Source organism: Protopterus annectens, chromosome 11.part0 (assembly GCF_019279795.1).
Source record: "Protopterus annectens isolate FY-2018-M chromosome 11.part0, PAN1.0, whole genome shotgun sequence".
NCBI classification, from domain to species: Eukaryota; Metazoa; Chordata; order Ceratodontiformes; family Protopteridae; genus Protopterus; species Protopterus annectens.
Window position 1 is genome coordinate 215,851,097 of NC_056745.1, and position 26,018 is coordinate 215,877,114.

Below are 26,018 nucleotides of genomic sequence, written 5' to 3' on the forward strand. Positions count from 1 at the left end.
CCATGACACAGGTATTAGGGTTTTGGGTGTTGGCATAATGGTTAAGGTTTCCCTCACAGACACAAGATACAGTGTTTGATGTTCACCATTGAGGGAAATTGACAAGGCTTAAAAATTGCCTGCAAGGACAGCTAACATACTGTAGTATCTATCTCTGAACCTACAGCGATATGCTAATTTGGGGGGGGGGGGGACTGCAGGCAAAAAATATGGTAAATAAACATATGATTGAAAGAAGACTGGATAACTCCTGGAAATACAAAGCAAAAGACTGTGTGAGATATTTCTTTCTGTATCTATTTCTTCATACAGGTAGGAACTGTATTTATTTATTAGGGAGATTTTTTTTTCCTTTGGTGGTACAGATGTGTAATGGCATAAGTTTGGTATGCTGTTCTGCATATAGCTATGAGATGTACTGTAATATTTCCGAATTACTAATTACCAAATGAGAGTCTTGTTACTGGTATTAATCCAACAACGAATATTAACATAAAGGTATAGCCCAAACAAACAACAACACATCTCAGTTTGTTTCAAAATACCGGAAGCAAACTCATTGCTTTAAGCTCATATATTGTTAGATCTAGTCATGCCTTCCTGGAAAGGAAAGACTGCCCTTGTGGCACTTAACCTTTCCCTCCATAATTACCGATCATTTGTCCCACGTGTAGGATACCATTATCAAAGACAGGCCCTTGTCTCTTATATATGCTTTTTTATATTCTGAATGTGTGTTGGGAGGTCACACTTAAAGATCTGCAGGTGGCATGTTGATATTTTGTAGAACTGCTAGAGTCCCATGCCAAACAACATATTTCTTTGTTAATGAAGTTGCTGCTTTTCCTTTCTGCTATCATTGGAATATAACTGCACATTAAATATTTTTCCAGAGCCGCCTGGACTCCTTTCGTCTGCTTAAGTATGATATTGCCACAGCTGATGAGCACACAGGTCAGAAGGGCTCCTTACTGGTGCGGAGACATAACGTTGCTCCTGGCATGTTTCTGGTGAGTAGCGAATTGTATATGTACTGTTTTAATGTATTTATTTTAGGATAAATGTGCTATCCAGTCTGTCTTATGGACATTTAAATATATTACTTTATTAAAGTTTCATATATTATACTCCCAGAAAAATAATTCTTCAAATGGCAGCTTGGAGAACCTTTCTCTCCATCTTTTATGACCCTTCTTAGCTGGTAACAAAGTATTCAGCACTCAAAGAGAAACTCTGGTGTGTTAACATTCTTTTGGACTTCAGTTTTCCATCTGTACTATATCCTCTAGGTTGGCATCTATATCACATTATTGAAAGTTTACTTAATCAGATCAATAAAGGTCAAACTATATTGATCGATTAAGTAAAACATCGAATAACGTAAAAAAAAACAAATTTAAAAAATGAAAAACTAAATGGCGTAGGCAGGGGGGCAAGCCCCCCTGCACCCCCCACACCCTCCTACTTAAATACACCAACTCCGAGACCGCACTACATTGAGGTAAACGGAAATCTCCCCTTATGGAAATTTCCGTTTACTTGCACGATGTTCTTCACTTTCAATATTGTCGTGCCGACAATATCAGACTCTTATTGTCAGCTTACGACAACATGAAGGAGACCCGTAGGTTGCACTTGAGATTTTTGTTTTATTTAAATTGACTGTACCTTGCAGTGGGAAATAAATATACTCCAGCATTCAGTTCATTGTTCTTTAAAAACAGAGAATCAGGTTATGTTGATAACATGACATAAATCAAAGTTTGTGAGTTTTTCTTCCAACTTGTTGTGTAGATAAAAGATGCTAACCTATATTGTGCCACTTACATTTTGGACTGGGTAATACTTCTGACTTTCCTGTTTTCCTGCCATAGCTGTCATTGTGTATATTATTAATTCTTAATGTTTCTACATGTGTTTGATTCTTTTTGTATGCATCTTTTGCTTATATAGCTTGACTTTTTATTCTAACAGACTCCCACACAGGACACATGAGGCAACAGCTCAAAAAAGTATCCTGTTGTTAGACCCCTGGTGAGATGCAGAACAGGAAACAAAATCCACAAGTGTCCATTCATGAGACAAACGTCATTAGCAGAATTCCTTTTTTGATACTATTGATATCAGAAGAATCATAACAGATTTGATACAGATATCTCTGTTAAATGTGGTACCTCATGACTGATGTCCAGCAAGATGGCATTTATATTGCATTGAAACACCCATTATATCAGTAGCTAACACTGCAGTGAAGCATATCCCCTCTCACATGCTCACCAGGCTGAACAAGGAGAAGGTCACTGTAAGCTTTCTGTCGGGTGCCAGGATCCGCCACATAACACACGCACTCAGGTCACTCCAAAGCTAGTACAAATATGACTCCGTCATTGTCCATGCTGGTGTGAATGACCTGAGATGTACCTCCCTGGACTACATGAAAAGAGACATAGAGGAGCTATCTGATCATGTAGCCCAGGCTGGTATGACCCTGACCTTGAGTAGCATCTTACCCTCACCAAGAATGATGCCACAGTATAAAGACAAAATGATAAGTTTTAACAATTGGTTAAAGTATTGGTGTCATTCAAAGGGGATCCAGTGTCTGTCAGCCTGGGATGACATGCTTGATAAGTCACGTTGCTTCGCTAGGGACGGCTTGCACCTGTCACCCCTGGGCATTCAAATACTGGCTAAGGCTCTTGCCACCCCCATAGTGCCTTTTTTAGACCAGGCTCAAAAGACAAACCCACCTCCATAGACAGTACAAGGAAAAAGAAACTAAGGGTAATGCTGCTCAACGCCAGAAGTCTAAACCTCAAAATGCATGCACTCGAGACTCTCCTCAGTATGGAGAACATCGATGTCTGTGCAGTAACAGAAACCTGGTTCAAGGCTCCAGAAAGCACCCCAGCACTACCAGGTTATACTTCATACCATGCTTTTCGGCCACAAAACTCGGATCGAACCACAAAAGGAGGGGGAGTATCCATATACATCAAAAATACCTACACCTCCAGGTTAGTAGCACTGCATGAAGCAATGGAAACCATCCATGTGTAACTAACAGTGGGCAAAACTGCCTTTCAGTTTATAGCCTGCTACAGACCACCCTCCCAAACTCAGGAACCCCACTCGGCCTTCCTGAGAACACTGGAGAACATGAAGGTCTCTCCAAACACCATTATATTGGGTGACTTCAACTACACAAACATTGACTGGGTAAACTACTCAAGCCCAGACACCCTCTCCCAACGGTTCCTAGACTTTATAAACTCATATGCTATGGAACAACTGGTAACCACCCCCATAAGAGGGGAAAACATATTGGACCTGGTCATCACAGACATAGGGACTCTATGTTCCACACCAGAGGTATACCCCTCACTGGTAAGGTCAGACCACAAATTAATCTCACTGGACATCCATATCCTGTCCACACAGCCTACCTGGACCTCGCAAAAGCCTTCGACACAATACTCCACTCAGGAATCGTAAATAAGCTCACTAGCTTAAATATCAACCCCTATGTCACAAGATGGGTTGCGAACTGGCTCAGGGATAGAACCCACATGGTCAGAATTGCAGGTGCGTTGTCAGACTCTAAACCAGTCACAAGTGGCATCCCACAAGGTTCAGTCCTGGGACCTCTCTTTTTTGGTATTTATTTCTCTGAGGTACAGGCAAACACGGGAGGACTATGGCTGACCAAGTTCGCAGATGACTGCAAACTGGGTGGCATAATAGACTCTCCGGCTGACACAAGCATCCTCCAAAAGGGTCTCACAGAGACAGATAACTGGTGCCAAAGCCATGGCCTGAAGCCAAATGCTAAAAAATGCATAGTCATACCCTTTCGGAAAAACAAAGTGCCCACAGACTACCACACAGGAGGTAATCCATTAAGTACGGAGGAAGTAATTAGGGATTTGGGGACCCAAGTAGATAGTAATCTCTCCTTTGACAATCACGTTGCCAAAGTGGTTAGAAAGACCTTCTATATAGCCCACCTCATCATGAAAGGTTTCACATCTAGATCAAGAGAGGTCTTTGTGCCACTCTATTCATCACTCATCAGGCCCATAATTGAATACAATGCCCCATTTGGGATGTACCTTACCCGACACCTGCAGCAACTGGAAAGACCCCAAAAGTACCTCACCAAGAGGATCAAGGGACTCAAACAGATGCCCTATGCAGTTAGGCTAAAGAAACTCCAGCTCTACTCAGTTGCTTACCGCCTACTCAGAGGCGATCTGTGCCTGACATATAAAGCCATGTCCAACCCAGAATTAATGGACATGCTCCACCTCAAGAAATCCAAATCCCTTAGAGCTACACACTCCAGAGACTTAAACCTCAGCACAGAAATAAATAGGACATGCTGGAGGGACAGATTCATATCCCAGAGACTCCCTTCACTCTGGAACAAAATCCCAGTCCAGGTTAGGCAGAGCCCCTCACTGACCCTCTTCAAGAGAAATCTTGATGAGTGGATGGGAGATCGTAAGTATACCCCCGGGATCTCTTCTGGGTCCCTGCTAGACAGAGGCACAATAAACTAACCATAAAGGGGCTATATTCTGTGACCTACTATTCAAAGGCACAGTCTACAAATCTAAAAGGGTGGCAAAAGCCAAACACACTTTGGCTAGGCTTATAAATGCCCTAGAGCAGATAGCCTAGTATCAACCTATGAACCTATAAAAGCACATACACGTGTGCAAGCATCTAAAATATACTACACTCTCGTTTGTTAAGACAATAAAGGAAATGAAAGGGCACAGAAAATGTACCCAGCCTATATTTTGCTGTATGGGATGGCCTGCTGTGGAGAAAGCTTGCTAAATCATTAAAACTGTGCCCTATATTTAGGATTTCTGGGCAGATGTGAACACGTTTACCTCTGGAGGATCTTATGGGTGAGGGCAGTTCAGAAAGTCTGTTCTGGCCTAAAGAGATGGTCAGTCTTATGATTCTCTTGTATATGTAATGTTCCCATTTACAAAAAAAGAACTTAAGTCTCTAAGTAAAATTACAGACCTTGCTTATAGGTTCATCAGTATATACTAGGCTAACAACCACCAGGACCTTTATAAACCTAGCCATGCAGTCTAACCCAGTTGTGCCCATATATATCATGGGCATTATTAGGAGGAGGTATGTAAGTTAGGAAGCCCTGTACCATATATGTGTACAGTAAAGACATTAACCATTAAGGCAACCCTAACACTACTTTTTTGGTGTCTGGTGGGACAGAGAAATAAACTGTGAAGGCTAAGCCACAGAGAAGGCTTAGAGTGGGAGGACTAGATTAAACAAAATTATACTTTGAGAAGACAATAAAAAGCAAAAAAAAACATTATGGTAATGAAGATAGAGAATCGAACTGCTTCTTATCTTGTAGAAGTAAAATTAAAACATTTTAAGCCACGGTGGTGCAGCGGTAGCGTTGTTGCCTCACAGCAAGAAGTTCTCCCATTCGATTCTCGGCGGGAACGCCTTCTTTGTGGAGTCTGCATTTCCTCCCAGCAGTTGAGTAGCATTCAAAAGACATGCGTAGAATGGGCATGCCTTCGTTGAAGGTTGGGCATCGAGCTGGCACCTCGGCACCTGTAAAAAATCTACTGCCAATCATTAGCAGACCGGAGTTCCGCTATGGCAACCCCTAACCGGAAAAGCCGAAAGAAGAAGAAGAATGACTGTTATGAATCTGATGAATAGGTTGTACAGACCTCAGACCACATGGCTCCAATTTTATTTTCTATATATACTTTTTCAAGTCAGTGTATTTACCTACAGGTACAAGGTTATTCAGGCCCAAGTTCACATTTGTTGTCATATTTTATGGCAACAGTACAGCATGTATGCATTCATTCATCCATTCCAAAGTAAAGGTTTAAAGATCAGACTTCTATACTTTTCAAATTTTCTTCTGATTTAAGAAATATGTTATCCACTCTTTTTTGCCACCTCAGATTAAGATTTTTTTCTATTTCACTTTTCATTACAGTTAATTGATAACATGGTGCTCATAAGCTAATTGCACACCATTACATATCCACAAATCCTGTTCTTTGGCTGGCTTGACATTTTCAGATTTGTGTAACTATATTTTGCTGAGAACATCTCATGACCTGGTTGCAGTTTTTTTCTTTTTTTCCTCCCTATTTCTGAGTATGTTAAACACTAACAGTACACTATGCCTCTGGCAGGTGAAGAATAGGTATGCATGATGGCTGTCAGCTTCTGTATGAGAAACTGGCATCGTGGCACAGACCTCTCACTTCACAGCATTTTTTGACAGTTAAACTTGTATAAAAAATTAAAGAAGTCATCCCTTCAGTTGGAAGGAAGCGCTAAACCAGTGTGTGTTTATGTGAAAAAAGCTGCTATTGGTTCCGACCTGCTGGTGTGAAGAGTTTCTTTTTGATTTAGTACGTGGATTGTGGAGTTGGGAGGTATTTTGTTGTTTGGTTTATCTTCTGCAGTATGGAAGGATCCGCAGCTAATGGTGACATTATGGAGCTGCTGCAGCAAATTAACCAGCAGCTTGCAACGCACACAACCCAGATTAAGTCCTTGGTTGACATGCACAGTGGAGCTCCAAGTATTTTTGGTAGCTTGGGTTTGCCTTTAACACAAGCTTCTAGGGGCACCCACGCCAACCAGTCAATGGAAGAAGTAAATGCGGTTGACCCAAGGGGGAATGATCGAAGAGGAATCAGAATGGATTTTACTATTTGGAGGGCCAATGGCTTTAACTTTCATGAGAATCTGGTCTCCGGTAATGCTGGGCAACATAGGCATTTATCATTGACTGACAGGCTTGGTTTTTTAGAAAAAGACTTTTATTTATTTTTTATTTTTTTTATTTAACATTTGTTGACCGGGAATGTCCGACTAGGTTCCACAGAGCCTGTTTTCAGCGGAGGCCCGGGGAGAAATGCTCCAGATGCATGTCTTTGGAATGTGGGAGGAAACCGGAGTACCCAGAGGAAACCCACGCGAACACAGGGAGAACATACAAACTCCACACAGAAGGCACCCCAGCCGAGAATCGAACCGGAGAACCTCTTGCTGTGAGGTGACATTGTTAACCACTGCACCACTGTGCCACCCAAATTAATGGCTTATAAGAGGCTGCAGCTGGAAAATTCGTATTTGGAGGGGAATATTGAGTTGCAGCAAGTCCCGTGGGTCTGAGAATGTGGAAATATCCAAATGGGGCTGAAAATAATCCAGATGTTGAAAGAATTGCATGAGTCTTTTGACAAGGTAAGGATGGACTTAATGAAAATAATGCTAAAATATAATTTGCGAGCACTGGATGGTTTAACTAAAGTTTTGGAAGATAATAATGAGTTCATCAAAAAGGACTTGTTTGAGCGGTTTCAAACAAATTACTGCAACATTTTCAACAAGGTGGACAATTTCAGCCAGGAAATATTTGTTTGAAACTGTAACAAAATAAAAAGGGACATAAATGAATACCAAAAAGGGCGGGTGTATCTGTATTCGCCCGGTAACCATGGTAGCGGCAACATTAGACCCAGTCAGGGGGTTGGAAAAGAGGAGGAAGTGACATCATCGCCTAATGCATATTAAGACCAGGAAATGAGGCAGCAGTCACAGAATGATGGTGATTTACAGCATTCCGACCGATTGAGAGAAAGAGAGCGGCAGCCTCATTTTTCGGGGGATGGACAGAGGGAGTACAGCAGGCAAGGGGCGTGACTGAAGACACAGAGGGGTCGGAATTATCGCCGGCAGAACTGAAGAAGTTGGTGATTTATGAATTTCCAGCTGCAAGTACTTTTAAATCTAATGGCATCAGCCAGGAGGCTGGTAGCTATGGGCAAACAAGACTTTCGATGACCGGTACAATAACAGATATTTGAAATGAGGGGTTTTGTGAAACTGAACAGCAAAGTGTGTTTCCTAATATGGTCATTGGGGAGAAAAATGTTGAAACTGGATTTTTATGTAGAAATGTAGAATCTGAAGGCTTGAGTATGGATTTTTATAACTTTGAACAGCAATGTGCAGCAAAAAAAATTTAAACTGAGGGGTTTTGTGTAAGTGAACAACAATGTGTGTTTCCTGATATGGTCACTGGGGAGGAAAATGTTGAATCAGGATTTTTATGTAGTAATGCAGATTCTGTGGGCTTGAGTGAGGATTTTTGTAATTCTGAACAGCAATGTGACCTATCTGTTATAGCGTTTAGTAATGAGCAAGATGAGCTGGATGTTTTGATAGCCCTGTTGAATGAAAAATACTTGGTACCACATGTTATAACCAATACAAGTGGTGATTTTAAAATATATAATTATTCCATCAGGTCTTTAACTCCAGAGCATGTGAATTTGCTCTCAAAAGGTTTAACTTTTGTTCCAAGCAGGAGGGGCAATGTGGCACAAGTGCTCATTGATCTTAAAGTATTTGTGCGAAAGCTTAATTGCAAAATGTGGTTTGGTGGTGTTCAAAACTATGATGGGCGATTGTTATTAAGAAAGCCAAGTACATTTAACCCACCAAGTAATAATTGTATTGGTATTTATGAGAAAGTTTGTGAGAATGACATTAGGAAGCAGTTAAGAAATATAAAAAATATTCCTGAATACAATTTAACTAAGGATGAGCACTGATTGCTCATGGAAATTGTGAAAGATCAGAATATTTGTGTCATGAAGCCCAATAAGGGCAGTGGCTTAGTGATAATGGATGCTAGTGATTATTCAAATGCCATGAGCATCCTACTAATGGAGGAAGTTTATGAGGAAAGTTCCCTCAATGAGGTTAATATTATGAATCGAACCATTGATTTGAGGCTAGAGGACATGGTTTTGGAAGGTCAGTTGAATGAGGATCAATACAGATTTATAAGGAATGATCATCCTATGGTGTCTAATATATTTGGCATCCCTAAAATTCACAAAGGGCTGAACAATCCAAAGTTTAGGCCCATAGTTGATGGTAAGCGGGCAAAGACCTGCTTTATGAGTGGGTTTTTAGATTCACATTTGCAAAAAGGTTTGGGGTGCTTTGAGTATATTTGTTAGGATTTCTGGCATTTTTATGGAAAAACTAAACAGGGTCCAACTTTGTAATAACATTTTTTTGGTTACCATTGATGTTTGTAATTTATTTTCAGTCATACCACATGAGATTGGCCTGAGTTGGCTTGGGATTCAGTTACTAAAAACAGGTATGTATGATCAGGGCACTGTCAATATGCTGTTAGTTTTAATGGAGCTTGTCCTAAAGAATAACTACATTTATTTTGAGGGTCAGTATTTCAAGCAGGCCACTGGTGTAGCTATGGGGGCAGCGTTTGCCCCCGTATTTGCAAATTATGTCATGTCTCTTTGGGAACAAGAATATGTCTTTAACAGTGATTTTTATAGGTATATTTCTTGTTACACTCGATTTTTGGATGACATATTTCTTGTATAGGATGGCAGTGAAGAGTTATTAAAAATCTTTTTTGATTACATCAATTGTACAGTAGAATTTTTAAAGTTTACCTTTGATTATAGTATGGAACACATTACTTATTTGGATGCGAGTCTGAGGATAGATAAAGGAAAATGTAGATTTGTTTCAGGAATTTATCGTAAATCAACCTTTTTAAATTCATACCTGGATTTTGATAGTTGGCATCTCTATTCACAAAAAAAAGTCCATTGTTAAGGGGCAGTTCGTGAGGGCTGCCAGAATGGTGAGTGAGGATGATGCTTTCAAGGCAGAGGTGGATTTTATTTCCCAAATGTTTATAAAGAGGGGATACCCTAGTAGATTGGTGAGCAAGGTGGCCAAGGAAGTAGTAGAAAAGCAGGCAGATGGCATTTATAAGCCTATTTTGGGCAGGTCAGATGAAGACAATTTGAGAGTGGAGGTTTTGCAGAAAGCTAAAATAGATCAGCCCAATAGGAAACTTAATTTCATTACAACTTTCAATTTGGACACAGAGGCAGTTGCTGGAATCCTTAGGTGTAATTGGGAAATTCTATTATATGATCATCACATTGCACAAAGAGTGGGGTCTGCCCTGTGATTGTTTACAGGAAGGATAGATCTTTTAAAAATCTGCTTGAGTCCAAGGGACATGAGGATTCTGAAGAAACACCAAATTCACAAAACAAAAGGAGTCAAGCAGTAGGATGAAAAAAGTTTTCCATTTAATACATCCATCCTGGTACCTCGGCAGTTCGCCTTCAATGGAACAAATAACCATATAAACACATTCTATTTTTATATGCTCATCAATTAATTAATTAAATTGTTAAATCATTACATCATTAACCCTTATAATGCCAACAATTAGAATAAATACAATTTGTCAACATACCAAATTTATAAATACAAAATACTAATTACATACTATTACTAAATGCTAAATGCTGAACTGTATCAAAACATAAACATATAATATATTTAAATACATATGAATTCATATGAATTCATAAATATGCTTAGTCAAAATGCTTAACCAAATGCTACACCAAACATTCACACTATAATGCCACCATCTAAGTTCATTCCCCTGGGGTATAATGTATGGTACCCAAGAATCATTCTGTGTTCTAACCTACTAAGTTCAATCTTAAAATTGCCTGCACAAAAATGTGGTCTTGCCAATACACTGAAAGTAAACCCATCAGTGTTCCCATTGTGTGTTTTAACAAAATGGGAAGCCACAGGACTGTCCATATTACCCCTCCTAATGTCCCCTAAATGCTCCAGAATGCGAACCTTAACCTCCTGGTGGTTTGTCCTATATACCATAAGGGTGTGATACAGTCACATCCTAAAATGTATACAACCCCAGATGACGATCAGTCAAATTTCTCAAAGGCTAAATACCTTTTACCATTTATTTTCATTCCATGCAGGTTTTTGACCTTATCACATACCAAACCGTGACCACAGCATTGCATGCCAACATTCATATCAGTCGAATATTCCAATTTTCTATTTAATAATTCTTTCAGATTATTGTACACCTAGGGAACAAATGTCCAATATTTATGTCATCACAAACAACATGCCACAATTCTTTAAGAATATTTTCAACAACTATTGAAAAGTCAGAATATCTAGACACAAAAAATATGTCTTCCTGTTCAGATACAATTAACGATTGATAACGATGGCTGTGATAACCACCCTGTCTTAAAGCTTTACCTCTACATAACCTGTTCTTAATACCTAAGAGTACAACCCTCTCATACCCTTTAGATGAAAGTCTTGTAAAAATGTCATCACAAGCTTCATCCCATAGATCCGGGTCCGAGGTATTCCTTAAAATTCTCTTAAATTCCCCTTCAGGTAAAGCCTTAATCAAATGAGAAGGGTGCATGCTACTTGCATGCAAAAAGTTGTTGACCGCAGTTGGTTTTCTAAAAGGTTTGTGTTGTACCAAATTGTCCTTCCCTATGTAGAATTCTACATCCAAAAAAGATTCTTCCTCTTCTTTCTTTCTTCTTTTTGGTGTTAAGAAATGTAGGCATTACAGTGTAAAAAGCAAAGAAAAGCTAGACGAAAGCATGTTTAAGCTAATAGACATTAATCTTGGATTGTTGAGGTGTTGATGGGGTGTAAAAGTACACAGATCTATAACATATGAAGACCTGATATGTTTTCTCTTACTTTGCATAGGTGAATGTCTGGATTAAGACCCTTGGCTAAATCTAATAACAAATTTTAAGTGGAAACAAGTAAATATGAGAACACAGAATATAATGGAAAGTATTCCTTTAGCAATAAATGTTTCAGCTCATCTTTCAGTCTGCAACAGGACTATATTTTTCTTTTTTCTTTTACTTTTTATGGAGGCATGCTGGTAATGGGGCAATAAAAGAGAACACTGGTTTCATCAAGGCTAAAAGTTATTGATTTCTGAAAGTATGCAAATTGTTTTCACATCTTCTGGGCATAAAGATAAAAAACGATCAAACACCAATTAGCATAAGTAGAAGCACAGACAATGATGTGTGCCTTAGCATGGATAACTGCAGTCTCAGGTTAATTAAGGCCTGTGTTAGCAGCTGTCTTTTTATCACAAATGTTCCTGTCAGGAGGGTTAAACTTCATTATTCAAAGATGTACATAGTTATGTGTGTTTGTATTAAATTAACAGGTTCTGGGGGGGGTTGTTATTTTTTGAGGGTCTTTATTCAAACAAATAATCATATAAAATATGACATAGGTTCCAGTGTTGAAGAAAAACTGTATAAAAGATTAACCTGCTGGACACTAATGGGTGCATGCATTACAAAAGCTGGAAATAGACATTTTAAAAAAGCTACCATATGTAATAGTGGGAATAATGACTTCTTACCATAATGGCAATACTTTGCATATTATCTTGAAATGTGAATGGTCTCACAGGTATTGAAAAAAAGAAAAATATCTAATTATATTCATTGATTTATAGACTGTTACTAGGCTAATGACCAAGAGTGGGCCTTTCTAAGCCTTAGCCAAGTTTTCCTGAAATAATAATGATGCCGTGTATCCAGAAAGGACATTGAGAGCCAGGCATTTATAAGCTACCTCTATCCATAAGGGACATGGGTGCCAGGCTAGGTGTAAATTTCCTATTCCTCATCCACTGATATAGGTTGCACTTCAACTGGGTAATGAATGAACTCAGCTTCACGTGGATGGGAAGCCTGTTCCATAAGAGGGACAGCATCTGGGATATATATCTGTTCAGCATGTTCTGTTTAAATCACAGATAAAATTCAGGTCCATAGACCTTGTATTTCTGCTACTCCTTGACTTACAAATATGTAGGAAATTCATAGCTGTGGGTTTGCAGATGCCTTGTAAGCCAGACATAGATAGATCACCCCTCAACGACCTGTAGTAGACTGAGTAGAGGGAAAGGGCTTTAAGGTGCTCTGCATAAGGCATGTTTGTTACACCTTGTATTATTTTTGTAAGGAACCTCTGAGGTCACTGTAGTTGCTGCCTCTGCCTGGTCAGGTACATGCCAAAGGGAGCATTGTATTCTATGATTGGTGTGCTAAGGGCAGAGTCCAGTGGGATAATGACATCTTTGGACCTAGCTGTCATGCCCTTACTTATAAGTTGCACAACACAAAAGGATTTTCTCACTCCTGTGGCTACATGGTGGTCGAAGTTCAGGCTACTTTCTACATGCTTCCCAGATCCCTGACCACTGGGTTGACTCAGGGGTGTATTATCAACATGATAATTAGCCATAATGGTTGACTTCCCAAAGGGTACAATTATGCACTTCTTAACATTGAGTTTAAGACCGTGGCTTTGGCACCATTTATTAGGCAGAGATATACCTTTGCCATATTAAGAAATGCAGAGTGCAAATGGCAATGCTGCAGGAGATGCATATGGAAAGAACTGAGCATGTGAATTTGATAATGAAAAGATTTCAAGCTGGATATTCTTTAGACTATCAGGGACAAAGGAAAAATGAGTACTTATATTAATTGCTAGAGGAGATCCAGTAGTGATGGAAGAGGGAAAAATACATGATAACACTAGATTTTAGTAAGGGACTACTGGCAAGGGATGAGGATTACACTGACATATATTTATATTCCAACTAAAACTTCTATTTTGGGGCTTAAAATGTTTTTGGGAGAAATAATGAGCTTTCAGCAGGGAATATTACTCATAGATGGGGAGTGGAATTTGATTTGCTAAAGTGAGGATGTACTGGAGGGGGGCTAGAAGGGAAAATATAACATTATGTTTCACAGTAACTTGTCTGTTTAACTGACAACTTTGATACACATCCAGTAACTATTTTAGATCATGTGCTATTAATTACTAAGAAAGAAATGCAGGGTAATGAAGTAAAGATGAGACACAGGCACTTCCCGCAGCTACCTGTTAAAAACAGAGGAATTTAAGAAATGAGTAGTGGAAGTTATCCGAGAGCTATTAGGGAAGATAGAAAGTTATAGCTAGTGAGTGGGTTAAAATGGAGGTGGAGTTAAAAATAGGGTAGAAATAAAATAAAATCACAAAAGATCTAGTTAAGAAGTAATAAGAACTTATTAGAGGAGCTGGCAAAGGGCAAAGTATTACAAAATAAGGGGAATCTCCCAGAACAAGATGAGGCACAATTGCCGAGTGCTAGAGAGAAAATGAGAGGGTATCTGGATAATATGCATGAGTTTAGAAAGATTGCTGTTAAGCAGTTGTGTTTTGATAATAACTCTAGAGCACAAAATCTTTTGGCACAATGACATAGGCAACAGAAAGTAGAAAGGATTGTTCTCAAACTTAGGGGACCTATAACAAGAAAAATAACTGGAGATCCTATACCGGCATTAGAGCTGTTTCGGAAATTTTATGAAAATTTTTATTAGGCAGAAAAGTGGGAAAATCAGGAAAAAGCACAAATGGAAATATTTATGGAAGATGTAACAATGCCAAGGTTAGATGTAGGTGAGGATCATTAACAGTTAAGTTAGGAGGAGATGAGATGAAAGTGGTGATGTATAACCAATCTGCAGGAATGGATACTCTTCCATTGGAAATTTGGAAGCTAGGAGGGAAGAAAGGGATAAAGATCTGGACGGTTTTTGTTTAACAGTATTTTAAAAGGAGGGGAAGCACCAACATTCTGAAAAAAAGCTCTGGTGGCCATAACAATTAAAGACAGTAAGGACCCATCTAATCCAGATTCATATGCTAAACTTCTGTATAACTTGATTTCTCTTTCTTCTATGCCTACCTTATAATTTCCTACTGCTACCTTCTACTTCTTCTACCCAACCTCACCTCATAGTTTAATATTGTTCTAATTATTTCTATGTTTTTTATTTAAACTTCTAATCTCCACTCTGTGTATTTAATATATCCCAAATATTCTGCTAACTTCTAACTTATCTTAAATTTGTAATTATGTTTCAGTATGAGGTTTTTCCCCCGGGCCTCCAGTGAAAATGGGCTGTCTCTCAGTTGGACATACCCGGTTAACAAATGTCAAAATTAAATAAAATACAATAAAGTAATATAGGCCCATTTAAATTTTAATCCACGATTATAAAGTATTTATGTCTATAATAACTAAACGAATAGCAAAGGTGAGCCAAAATTGATAGATATGGACCAGTGTAGTTTTGTGGAGGAGCGGTAAACATTTGACAAAATTAATAGAATAGTAATGATCCAGAGAGAAGCAGAATGTAAGAAAATACCACTGTTGTTGGTGGGTCTTGATGCAGAGAAAGCATTCAGCAGAGTAAACTTGAATTTTATGAGTTGGGTAATGGCAGCATTTGCATTTAATGATACAATAATAACATTAATTAGAATAATATATGAGGCATTGAGGCAAAATCAAAGAAGGAGGGTGCCTCTCTGATACGTTGTGTCTGAACAGAGGAACCAGGAAGAGGTGTTTTCTTATTTGTGTTATATCTTTTTTTTTCCCCTTTGTTATTTGAGTTATATTTAGAACTATTGGCAACAAAAATAAGAGACTTAGAAGTTCAAGGATGTAATTGGTATGGTGTTCAAGAGAAGTTGTCTTTATTTGCAAATGATGTTATTTTATATCTGTTGAAACCAGAAAAGAAATTTAATTGTGGGGGGGGGGTATACAATTGATGAAGATAAAGCAAAGGCTATAGCTATAAACTGTGAACCCACACATGAACTGGTGTCAGCAATACCTATACTTATGGGAACATGATAAAATGAAGTATTTGTGGATTAAAAAGGATTTGGTTATGCCAGCTAAGGATATGTGGGAAGAGACTAAACAAAAAATACAGAAACTGAGAAACTGGAAACTCTTGCCTATGGTTATAGATAGTAAGATACAAGCAGTAAAAATGTTTTTAGTCCCTTTAGTTTTATACACTGGTCAGGCATATTTTTATCAACCAGAGAAGAAATTATGGATAGTACTTAATTAAGAGTTTAAGGATTTTACTTGGGAGGGGAAGAGGGCAAGAGTTAGGTGGGATAAATTGATCTACCTAACAGAATGAGGAAGTTTAGGTTTACCTGATTCAACCAGTTAAATCTGTTATAGATAACACAAGCAAAAAGCGATAATAAATAGTGGAAAGGAATGATGATGAAGTGGGGGGGGGGTAATTCAAGAAATAAGGAAAGAATGTGATTTTGGACACAGATCTCTAAGGAGAATAATAACAGTCATACACAACATTATATTCATAAAGTAGCAGAATGTGTACTAAGAAATAAGCCAACACAGAAATGGAGAAAAGAGGTTCTGCTATTAGGGATGACTATAATTAGGGGTACAGAAAATAGTCACGAGGGGGCTGGAATATACTGGAAGATGATGCAAAGGAAGCAAGGTATTGGGAACAAATAATTAGAGAAGGAAAGGTAATAGAATGGGAAGAGACAAAGAAGGCATTTGGATTGCAGGCTAGTGACTGCCATCTATATCAGAGGTAGATATCACAGTACAGACAAAGAGAAAGGGATAGGGTAATCCTAAAAGAAAGACCTGCACTGGTTGAGCTTTTAACTTATTCTAAAATATGAGCTGTTAAAAAGGGATAATTAGTAGGGCATATAAAATATTACACAATAACTATAAGAATCAACCAGAAGAGGTCAGAAAAAATTGGGAAGAGAGATTAGATATGCAGTTCACAACGAAACAATGGGAGGACATATGTATCATGCTCAAATATGCGACAAACTTTAAAAGATTTAGGACTTTTGCGTGGAAGTTTTTCATGGCTACTTTTATCCCCCAAACAGACTCCAAACTTTTTTTCCTCCGGTAGATCATAAATGTTGGAGGTGTGAAGGAGAAGGAGGAGGTAACTGAGAACATGAGTTAACAGACTTTATAAATTCCTTACAGAGTACTGTGGCAGGAATATTGAGCAAGCAAATGAGTGTATCTAAGGAAATAATTTTTTGAGCTGGGTTACAGGATCTGAGTTGCCTAAACATACTAAGACCTTGGTTTTTTTATTTTCCCCCAAACATCTTTATTAAATTTACACATATGACAAAGGCAGTCTTACATTTATATAAATGAAAATCATACAAAATTATATCACTTTAGTTACAGTTTACATCACATACACCATTGAAACAACTGTAGTTGTAAACATTATCCATCACTTTTAAACCATCTAGTCATTGTCATTTAAGCATTATACAACTTATTCAAACCCTGCTTCTTAAACCTCATTCCTGCTCTGCATATATAGTTCCCACAATTCCCATGTTTTCCTTTGTAGTTTGCTTCTTCCCTTTTCTAAAGATCCCAATTCCAGTTGTTTTATCTCTGTTACTATATTCACTACTTCAAGTAAAGTTGGTCTAGACTTTGATTTCCATTTTCTAGTAATTGCTTTTTTTATCAGCCACCATAATTAGACTCAGCAATGCTTTACTGTGTTTAGGCAATTCTGATTCTGTAGCATAACTCAAAAAAATAATCCCCCTAGTCAATCCAATCTGCTCACCCAGCATCTCTGACTGAGCGGTCTGCAGGGAATCCCAAAAGTCTGCCAGCTTATCACACTTCCAAAAAATATTTCTTGCCCATCACACCTCCGACATTTGCTATCCACCTGAGGAAAAATTCTTTGGAGTCTACTTGGTGTATAAAAATAACGATGTAAACACTTCCAGGCAAAAAATCCTAAGTCTTCTAGACTTTGTTGCATATTTGAAAGATATACATATATCGCCCATTGTCTCTTTGTGAATTGCTTATCCAGTCTCTCTTCCCAATCCTTTCTAAGCTCCTCTGATTGATTCTTATCATTATCATGCAGTATTTTATAAGCTTTACTAATTATTCCTTTTTTAACAGCAACTTCTGTTCTAGATTCTATTAAAACCTATACCAGTGCTGGTCTTTCATTTAGGAGCCCCCTGTTTCTTTATATTTGCCTGTACCTCTGATATAGGAAAGGCATTCTCTAACCTGCAAGCCAAATAAATTCTTGGCCACTTCCCATTCTAATTCCTTTCCCTTTCTAGTTATTTGCTCCCAATACCTTCATTCCTTTGACAGTTTTCTCCAATAAATTCCAGCCCTCTCTTGCCTATTTTCTGTAGCCCTGACCACAGTCAACCCTATCAGCAAAATCTCTTTTTTCCATTCTCGTGCTGGTTTGGTTCTTAGAATACTCCCTGCTAGTTTATGAATATAATACTCTGTATGATTTGATTGTTCTCCTTAAGAGTCTGCATCCAAAATCCCAATCTCTCCTTATTTCTTGAGCTTCCTCCCTGTGTCAGCATCATTGCTTTCCACTTTGAATTATAGTTTGCTGCTTGAGCCATAACTGTGTTTCTCTAAAATGCCCCCTCAAAATAGGCATTCTTAGTCCACCTTGTTCTATTGGTAGAATCATCTTATCCCACTTGACCCTTGCTGTCTTCCCTTCCCAGATAAAATCCTTCAACTCTTTTTTTAGTTGCCATCCACAACTTCTCCGGTTGATAAAAATATGCCTGACCTGTGTATAATGTTAAAGGGACTAAAAACATTTTAATGGCTTGTATCTTAGTATCCATAGCTATATAGCAAAACTTCCAGTTTCTCAATTTATGTATTATCTTCTGTTTAGTCTCTTCCCACATATCCTTAGCTGCCGCCACAGAGTCATTTCTAATCCATACTCCTAAATACTTCATTTTATCATTTCCCCATAAAAATGGATATTGTTGGACCAATTCTTGGGTGGGTACATAATTTACCACTGTTGCCTTTGTTTTAGCGTCATTAATTTTGTATCCCGAGAAAATTTTAAACTCTTAAAAATATTCCACAACACTGTAATGTCCCTTTTTGGTTTTGTCATGTATAAAATAATATCATCTGCAAATAGAGACAGCTTTTCCTGACTACCATACCAATTATATCCTTGAATTTCTAAGTCCCTTATTTTCTTACAAACAATCCAAAAACTGAAGGTATTGAAGACACCAGCGAGCCATCGAGAAGTTTAAAAAATGTATTAGTAATGAGCCAACAAGATTAAGTGCTTTTGTCAGTCTATAACCAAGACTTCATCAGAATCTAAAAATTCAGCAAACTCGACAATGTTTAAATAGTAAAAAAATCACATGACCACCACATCGCTTAACAACAGATCTATGCCAGATTTGTGGATGACATTTTTTTAGCAGGGGAAATGAATAAAGAAGAAGCAACTGACTTGGTAAACTGTTTGAATTCCATTACCTTGTTTTTTAAATTTACGTATTCCTATAGCACTGAAAGCATTAGTTACCTAGATGTGCTAATAGCCAAAGATCATGTTAAGGAGAGGCTTACTACTAACATTTATAGGAAACCCCACTATTCAAATTCCCTCTTGCATTGCACATGTTGCCACCCTTGGCATGTTAAGAAAGGAGTGGTAAAGGGACAGTTTATTTGTCTGGCTAAAATGATTTCTGAAGACAATATTTTTGAGCAAGAAAGTAACAAACCTCTTGACATGATCTAGGCAAGAGGGTATCCGTTGCAACTGATTGTTAGTATTCGTAGTGAGGTTAGTACTAAAAGGTTAGAAGGCACCATCCCACCTCTTTTTGGGGGTTCCACTACTCGGATTATGGATATGCTACAAGTTACAATACTAAAAATGATGGCAAGGCTTTTGTCACAACGTACACTGTAGACAGTGATGCAGTTGGTAACATACTATGTAAGAACTGGAAAATATTTTCTTGTTATGGGAAAGATTTTGAGAAGTTTGGTGATAGACCATGTATAGTATATAGGACAGGGAAGAACTTGAAAAAAACTGTTGGAAGGCAGTGAAAAACTGCTTCAAATCCGCCAAGAGGTGGGGAACCTACAAGTGTGGACTCTGCAACCAATGCAGATTTATTTTGAGGGTAACACACTAGTGGTAGGGACCCATAAGGTGGTTACTTCATTCCACTGCACTTGTAATTCAGTAGGTTTAGTATATGTGGCAAAGTATGTTCAATGTTTGTGTTTTTATGTGGGAAAAAACAAACGGAAATTTAAAGAGCGTATTTACGAGCATAATCTAGATATAAGGAATAAGAATGTTAAAAACTCTTTATACAAGCATGTGAAAACACACCCTGATCATTCAGTTTTATTTTTTGGATTGGATTTTGTACCCCAGAATATGCGGGGAGGGCCATGGGAAGATCTTATTGAATACAGATAAATGATATGGCAACTAACGTTGAATGCTTGTGTGCCCCCTGGCCTTAATGAATGTATATCAATCAGTAGTGCACTGCATTTAAAATCATACAAAGTGTAAACCCTGCACCTTGTGTTTTAACAACTACTTTCATTTGTACTTGACAACATAGGGTTAACAAATTTCCTTCTGTTAATTGATGTGGTGGTCATATGATTTTTTTACTATTTAAATATTGTAGAGTTTGTTGAATTTTTAGATTCTGATGAAGTCTTGGTTATAGACTGACAAAAGCGCTTAATCTTGTTGGCTCATTACTAATACATTTTTTAAACTTCTCGCTGGTGTCTTCAATACCTTCAGTTTTTGGATTGTTTGTATTTGTTGTTCCTGGTTTGTGTTTTCCCTTATTTTCTTTGCCACTGGTTGTAAATATAATATAAACAACAAAGGGGAAAGCGGACAACCCTGCCTGGTTCCTCTACTCAAGCAGAAATTATCAGAGAAGACACCACCCACTTTAATTCACACCTCTGATCCCTCATATAGTCTTCTATTCAACCTTATAATTGTATCAGGGAAAGCAAATGCTTCCATTACCCGGCTGATGAAGTCCCAGCCTACTCTGTCAAATGCTTTCTCTGCCTCAAGACCCACCAATAAAAGTGGTACTTCGTACATTCTGCTTCTCTCTGGATCATCAGTGCTCTGTTAATATTGTCAAATGTTCCCTCTCCTCCACAAAGCCACAATGATCCCATATCTATCAATTCTGATATCACTTTTGCCATTCTGTTAGCCATTATAAACATAAACACTTTATAATCATGGTTTAGTATTGAAATGGGCCTGTATGCAGTGGATCCAACGGATCTTTATCCTCTTTAGGTATTACTGTTATCACCGCCTTCTTCCAGGATGCTGGTGCTTCTCCTCCTCTTAAAATACTGTTAAACAAAACCTTCCAGATCTTTATCAGTTTTTCCCTCCTAACTTCCAAACTTCCACAGGAATGCCATCTATTCCTGGGGGCTTTCCTGTATATTGGTTATACATAGCCACTTTTATCTCATCCCTTCCTATCCTAACTGTTAGTAATTGAGCCTCATCTACCTCTAACTTTGGCATATTTAATTCTTCCATAAACATTAACATTTGTAACTTTTCTTGATTTCCACATTTCTCTGCTTTATACAAATTTTTCAAAAATTTCCGAAACATTTCTAATACTTCTACAGGGTCTCTTGTTATCTCCTTGTCATAGACTCTGTTTCCACTTTTTAATGCCCGAGTTGTTGTGCTAGAAGTTTTTGTGTTCTAGAATTATCAAAAAAACAGGTTCTTAATAGTAATCTTTCTAAACTCATGCATATTGTCGAGGTAATCCCTTATTTTCTATTTAGCAATCTGCAGTTGCTCCTTTTCTTGTTCTGAGAGATTTTGCAATACTTTAACCTTTGTCAATCCCTCTAAATAATTATTGTTACTGTTTAGCCATATCGCCCTTTCTTTTATTTCCAACCTAGTTTTAAACTCCTCTTTAATTTTATCCTACTCCTTAGCTATGTTTTCAGAAGATAAATCTATCTTCTCCAGTAGCTTCTAAATTAATTCCACAACCCATTCCTTAAATTCCTCTTTTCATCCAGTAAGTGGGAAAGCGCCACTGTCTCATGTTCATTTCATTACCTCACATTTTTGTTTTAGTTATTATTGGTGCATGATCTGAAATAGTTAATGGGTGTTTCAAGACCTTCAATTAAATGCACATGTTCCTGTGAGATATAAAATCTATCTAGCCTAACCCAGTTTTTGTGTCTCGGTGAGTAATATGTAAATTCACTCCAAACTCCTAGTACTGTATTCACATCTTCCATGCCAAACATTTTCATTAATTTCTTCAAAAATCTATCCTCCCTTGCTATATTTTCCCTTCTAGGCCCCCCCAGACACATTTTCACTGTTGCAAACCAAATTCCAGTCTCCACGTATAAGTAACATTCCTTGCTGAAAGCTGATTATTTCTCCCAGAATTTTCTTAAGCTCCATTATAGCAGTTTTAGGGCGGATGTAAATGCATCCCAGTGCAATATTTCTCCACAGCCAGTAGCCCCTTAATATTATGCATCTTCCATTACTATCTTTTTTTTCACTTCTAGCACCATTGGAGCTCCTCTTGCAATTAATATAAATACTCATAGTAAGGCCTTGTTAAGTTTAATTGCGGGGGGGGGGGGGCTGGAATTACTAGAAAATGGAAATCAAAATCTAAACCAATTATACATGAAGTAGTGAATATTGTAACCAAGATAAAAAAACAAAAAAAACAGGAAGTGGGATCTTTAGAAATGGGTAGGAGTAAAATACATAGAACAAATGGAAGTTGTGGGAACAATATATGCATAAAAATGCTTTGGGGAGGAATGAGGGTTAAGAGAAGACAGTTCCTGAATAGTCCATATAATATTATTTAGATTAAATGATATATAACAATATATACGATGTATATTGTTAATAAATGTGAACTTGTTAATATGGTTTGATTACTTTTATAAAAATGTAAGTTTGCGTATGTCACAAGTGATAATTCAATAAAGATCTTAAAAAATGGCAATGGAGATGGATACACCTTGCACCAAGGTCTGCAACAAGATCAAGAAAAGTACCTTCTCGACTATGTTTAATCATCAAACTAGCTACAAAAATGGTCTGTAGGTATAATAAGTAGAAGAGAGGAACATGGGAACATATATTTTAGAATTGTCAATGGCTAAACAAACTGAAGACTGGATTACAAAGTGCTGCAATGAGAAGCATAAGTTCAAAAATGAGAAAATATTGTAGAGATAATGTTATTAGGTTGTGATCAAGAGCAGTTAATGCCAAAAGGCTCACAGATATTGATAACATAAATGGAAAAAAGAAAAAAAACAGAATGAAAGGCATACCTCTCAAGTGTACCTCATTATGAGGAACGTACCTCATTTGGGGTCTTAAAACGTTCATGTTCCTCAAAGTTTTCCACATTGAAATGGTCTGTTACATATTCAGTGTTAAGATTTTTTTTAAGTGAAATCCATGGTAAATAGAAATTAATCATATCATATAATTAAAAGGTCTTTTTATAAGCAAAAAACAGCATATTTTAACCATCCTGTGACCTTCCTTTTCGAAGTTGTTAGTAAGCCTTTAGTAAAAATCAATGCAGCTTCCATAGTCGCAAATGTTTGTTGTCTTTGATCTCTGTTCCTGGAGATGGGTTCATCCACTCTTACACAACAGCTATTGGTCATTATCTTCTTCTTAGCCTTATCCATTACTGAAACATTGATGACAAAAATAGAGTATTGTTAGAATAGACAGGATAGCAAGTGGTATCTCAAACCAAAAATTCACTGAAAAAACACATTCTTTACTGTGGACTTAGGAAAATAAATAAAAACTAGTCTTTAGCATCAAAGTTGTTTAATAGCATGCTTTTGTCTCAAAAGACTTCTTCAGAAAACATTTCACTCAGTAAAAAAACACTAAAAACACCCTTCCAATTAAACATCAATCAATTAAGTCTTAAAACAACAGATGTACAAAAATGTCATCATATCACACAGACTAAAAATTTAAAAACTTAAAAAGCAATATATCAAGGTTATAGTTATTTATTTTTATTAACTTTTAATCTTTTTTTCTTTCAAGAAACACTTGATATTTATTGCCTCATTCAGTCCCAGATACCTGTATGCACTAAGTCTGATCTGCTATCCTGTCTCAATACTTTCCAGCTTATTTTTGTAATATCCGCCTCTCATATCTGAGGGAACCTGTTCTATAACTGAAAAAAGGAACCCTGCTCTCCCTCCTCCCCTCAGATCTCATTTGCTGCTCGTTTTGAATAGCTCGGGTCGCCGTTTGTCTTGGCTCCTCCAGGGTTTTATAGTTGCTAAGTAAGTTTTATTTGTGGTTTTTTTTCTATCTGTCTACCTATCTTCCTTCCCTTCTATCCCTGCATTGGTCCACTTTCAGTATTAAAAAAAAAATGTCTTTCTATCCTTCCTTTCTCCCTCTTTCTACAGTTGTTCTCTTGTGTGGAATGTGTGAGCATGTGTGTGTGTGTGTGTTTGTGTGTGTGTGTATGTGTGTGTATGTGTGAGTTTGTGTGTGTGTGTGTGTGTGTGTGTGTGTGTGTGTGTGTGTGTGTGTGTGTGTGTGTGTGTGTGTGTGTGTATGTGTGTGTGTGTGTGTGTGTGTGTGTGTGTGTGTGTGTGTGTGTGTGTGTGTGTGTGCGTGTGTGTTTCTTGTCCCCATGGCCAACGTTCCTAAGCCAGAGTTCAAGACGTGTATGGAGTATGGGCACAGGATTCCTCCACTGATGTTCACACTCTGTGCATGGTGTGTTTGGGGGTTATCCACCTTGATTCCTCCTGCTGAATTTGTATGGGCTTCAACCCCCACAAGCTTATCGACAGGAGGGAGAAGCTTATCTTAAAGGGCCTCTTAGATCCATCCGTGGAGGCCTATATTTCTATCCCCCCTGCTTCTGGGATGCAAACTCCCACCAAGAAGCCTGGGGAAGGAGATTGGGTCAGGCATAAGGAGCGGCATCAGCAAAGGAAGAAGTCTCCTGACCAGTCTTCCTCTACTGAACCTCCCGCCACTTAATATTTATTGCCTCATTCAGTCCCAGATACCTGTATGCACTAAGTCTGATCTACTATCCTGTCTCAATACTTTCCAGCTTATTTTTGTAATATCCACCTCTCATATCTGAGGGAACCTGTTCTATAACCGAAAAAAGGAACCCTGCTCTCCCTCCTCCCCTCAGATCTCATTTGCTGCTCGTTTTGAACAGCTCGGGTCGCCGTTTGTCTTGGCTCCTCCAGGGTTTTATAGTTGCCAAGTAAGTTTTATTTGTGGGTTTTTTCTATCAGTCTATCTATCTTCCTACCCTTCTATCCCCGCATTGGTCCGTTTTCGGTATTAAAAAAAACTTTTTTCTATCCTTCCTTTCTCTCTCTTTCTACAGTTGTTCTCTTGTGTGGAGTGTGTGAGCGTGTGTGTGTGTGTGTGTGTGTGTGTGTGTGTGTGTGTGTGTGTGTGTGTGTCTGTATGTGTGTGTGTGTGTGTCTGTGTGTGTGTTTCTTGTCCCCATGGCGAACGTTCCTAAGCCAGGGTTCAAGAAGTGTATGGGCACAGCATTCCTCCACTGATGTCCACACTCTGTGCATGGTGTGTTTGGGGGTTACCCACCTTGATTCCTCCTGCTCAGTTTGTATGGGCTTCAACCTCTGCAAGCTTATCGACAGGAGGAAGAAGCTTATCTTAAAGGGCCTCTTAGATCCATCCATGGAGGCCTATATTTCTATCCCCCCTGCTTCTGGGATGCAAACTCCCACCAAGAAGCCTGGGGAAGGAGATTGGGTCAGGCGTAAGGAGTGGCATCAGCAGAGGAAGAGGTCTTCTGACCGGTCTTCCTCTACTGAACCTCCCACCACTTGATATTTATTACCTCATTCAGTCCCAGATACCTGTATGCACTAAGTCTGATCTGCTATCCTGTCTCAATACTTTCCAGCTTATTTTTGTAACATCTGCCTCTCATATCTGAAGGAACCTGTTCTATAACTGAAAAAAGAAACCCTGCTCTCCCTCCTCCCCTCAGATCTCATTTGCTGCTCATTTTGAACAGCTCGGGTTGCCATTTGTCTCAGCTCCTTCACGATTTTATAGCTGCTAAGTAAGTTTTTCTTGTGGGTTTTTTCTATCTGTCTACCTGTCTTCCTACCCTTCTATCCCTGCATTGGTCCGTTTTCGGTATTAAAAAAAAACTTCCTTCTATCCTTTCTTTGCCCCCCTTTCTATGGTTGTTCTCTCATG

At 38.2% G+C, this 26,018-nt stretch overlaps 1 protein-coding gene across 2 annotated transcripts in view; it reads left to right on the forward strand.

The window, feature by feature from the left end:
* The window catches only part of CCHR11.PART0H3orf20 (chromosome chr11.part0 C3orf20 homolog), a 2,050,812-nt gene that overhangs the window by 1,535,579 nt on the left and 489,215 nt on the right, over positions 1–26,018 (forward strand). For both annotated transcript variants that reach the window (XM_044087635.1, XM_044087636.1), the window contains exon 16: positions 894–1,010. In XM_044087635.1, the coding sequence (XP_043943570.1) occupies positions 894–1,010 (117 nt within the window). The remainder of the gene's footprint in view (positions 1–893; positions 1,011–26,018) is intronic.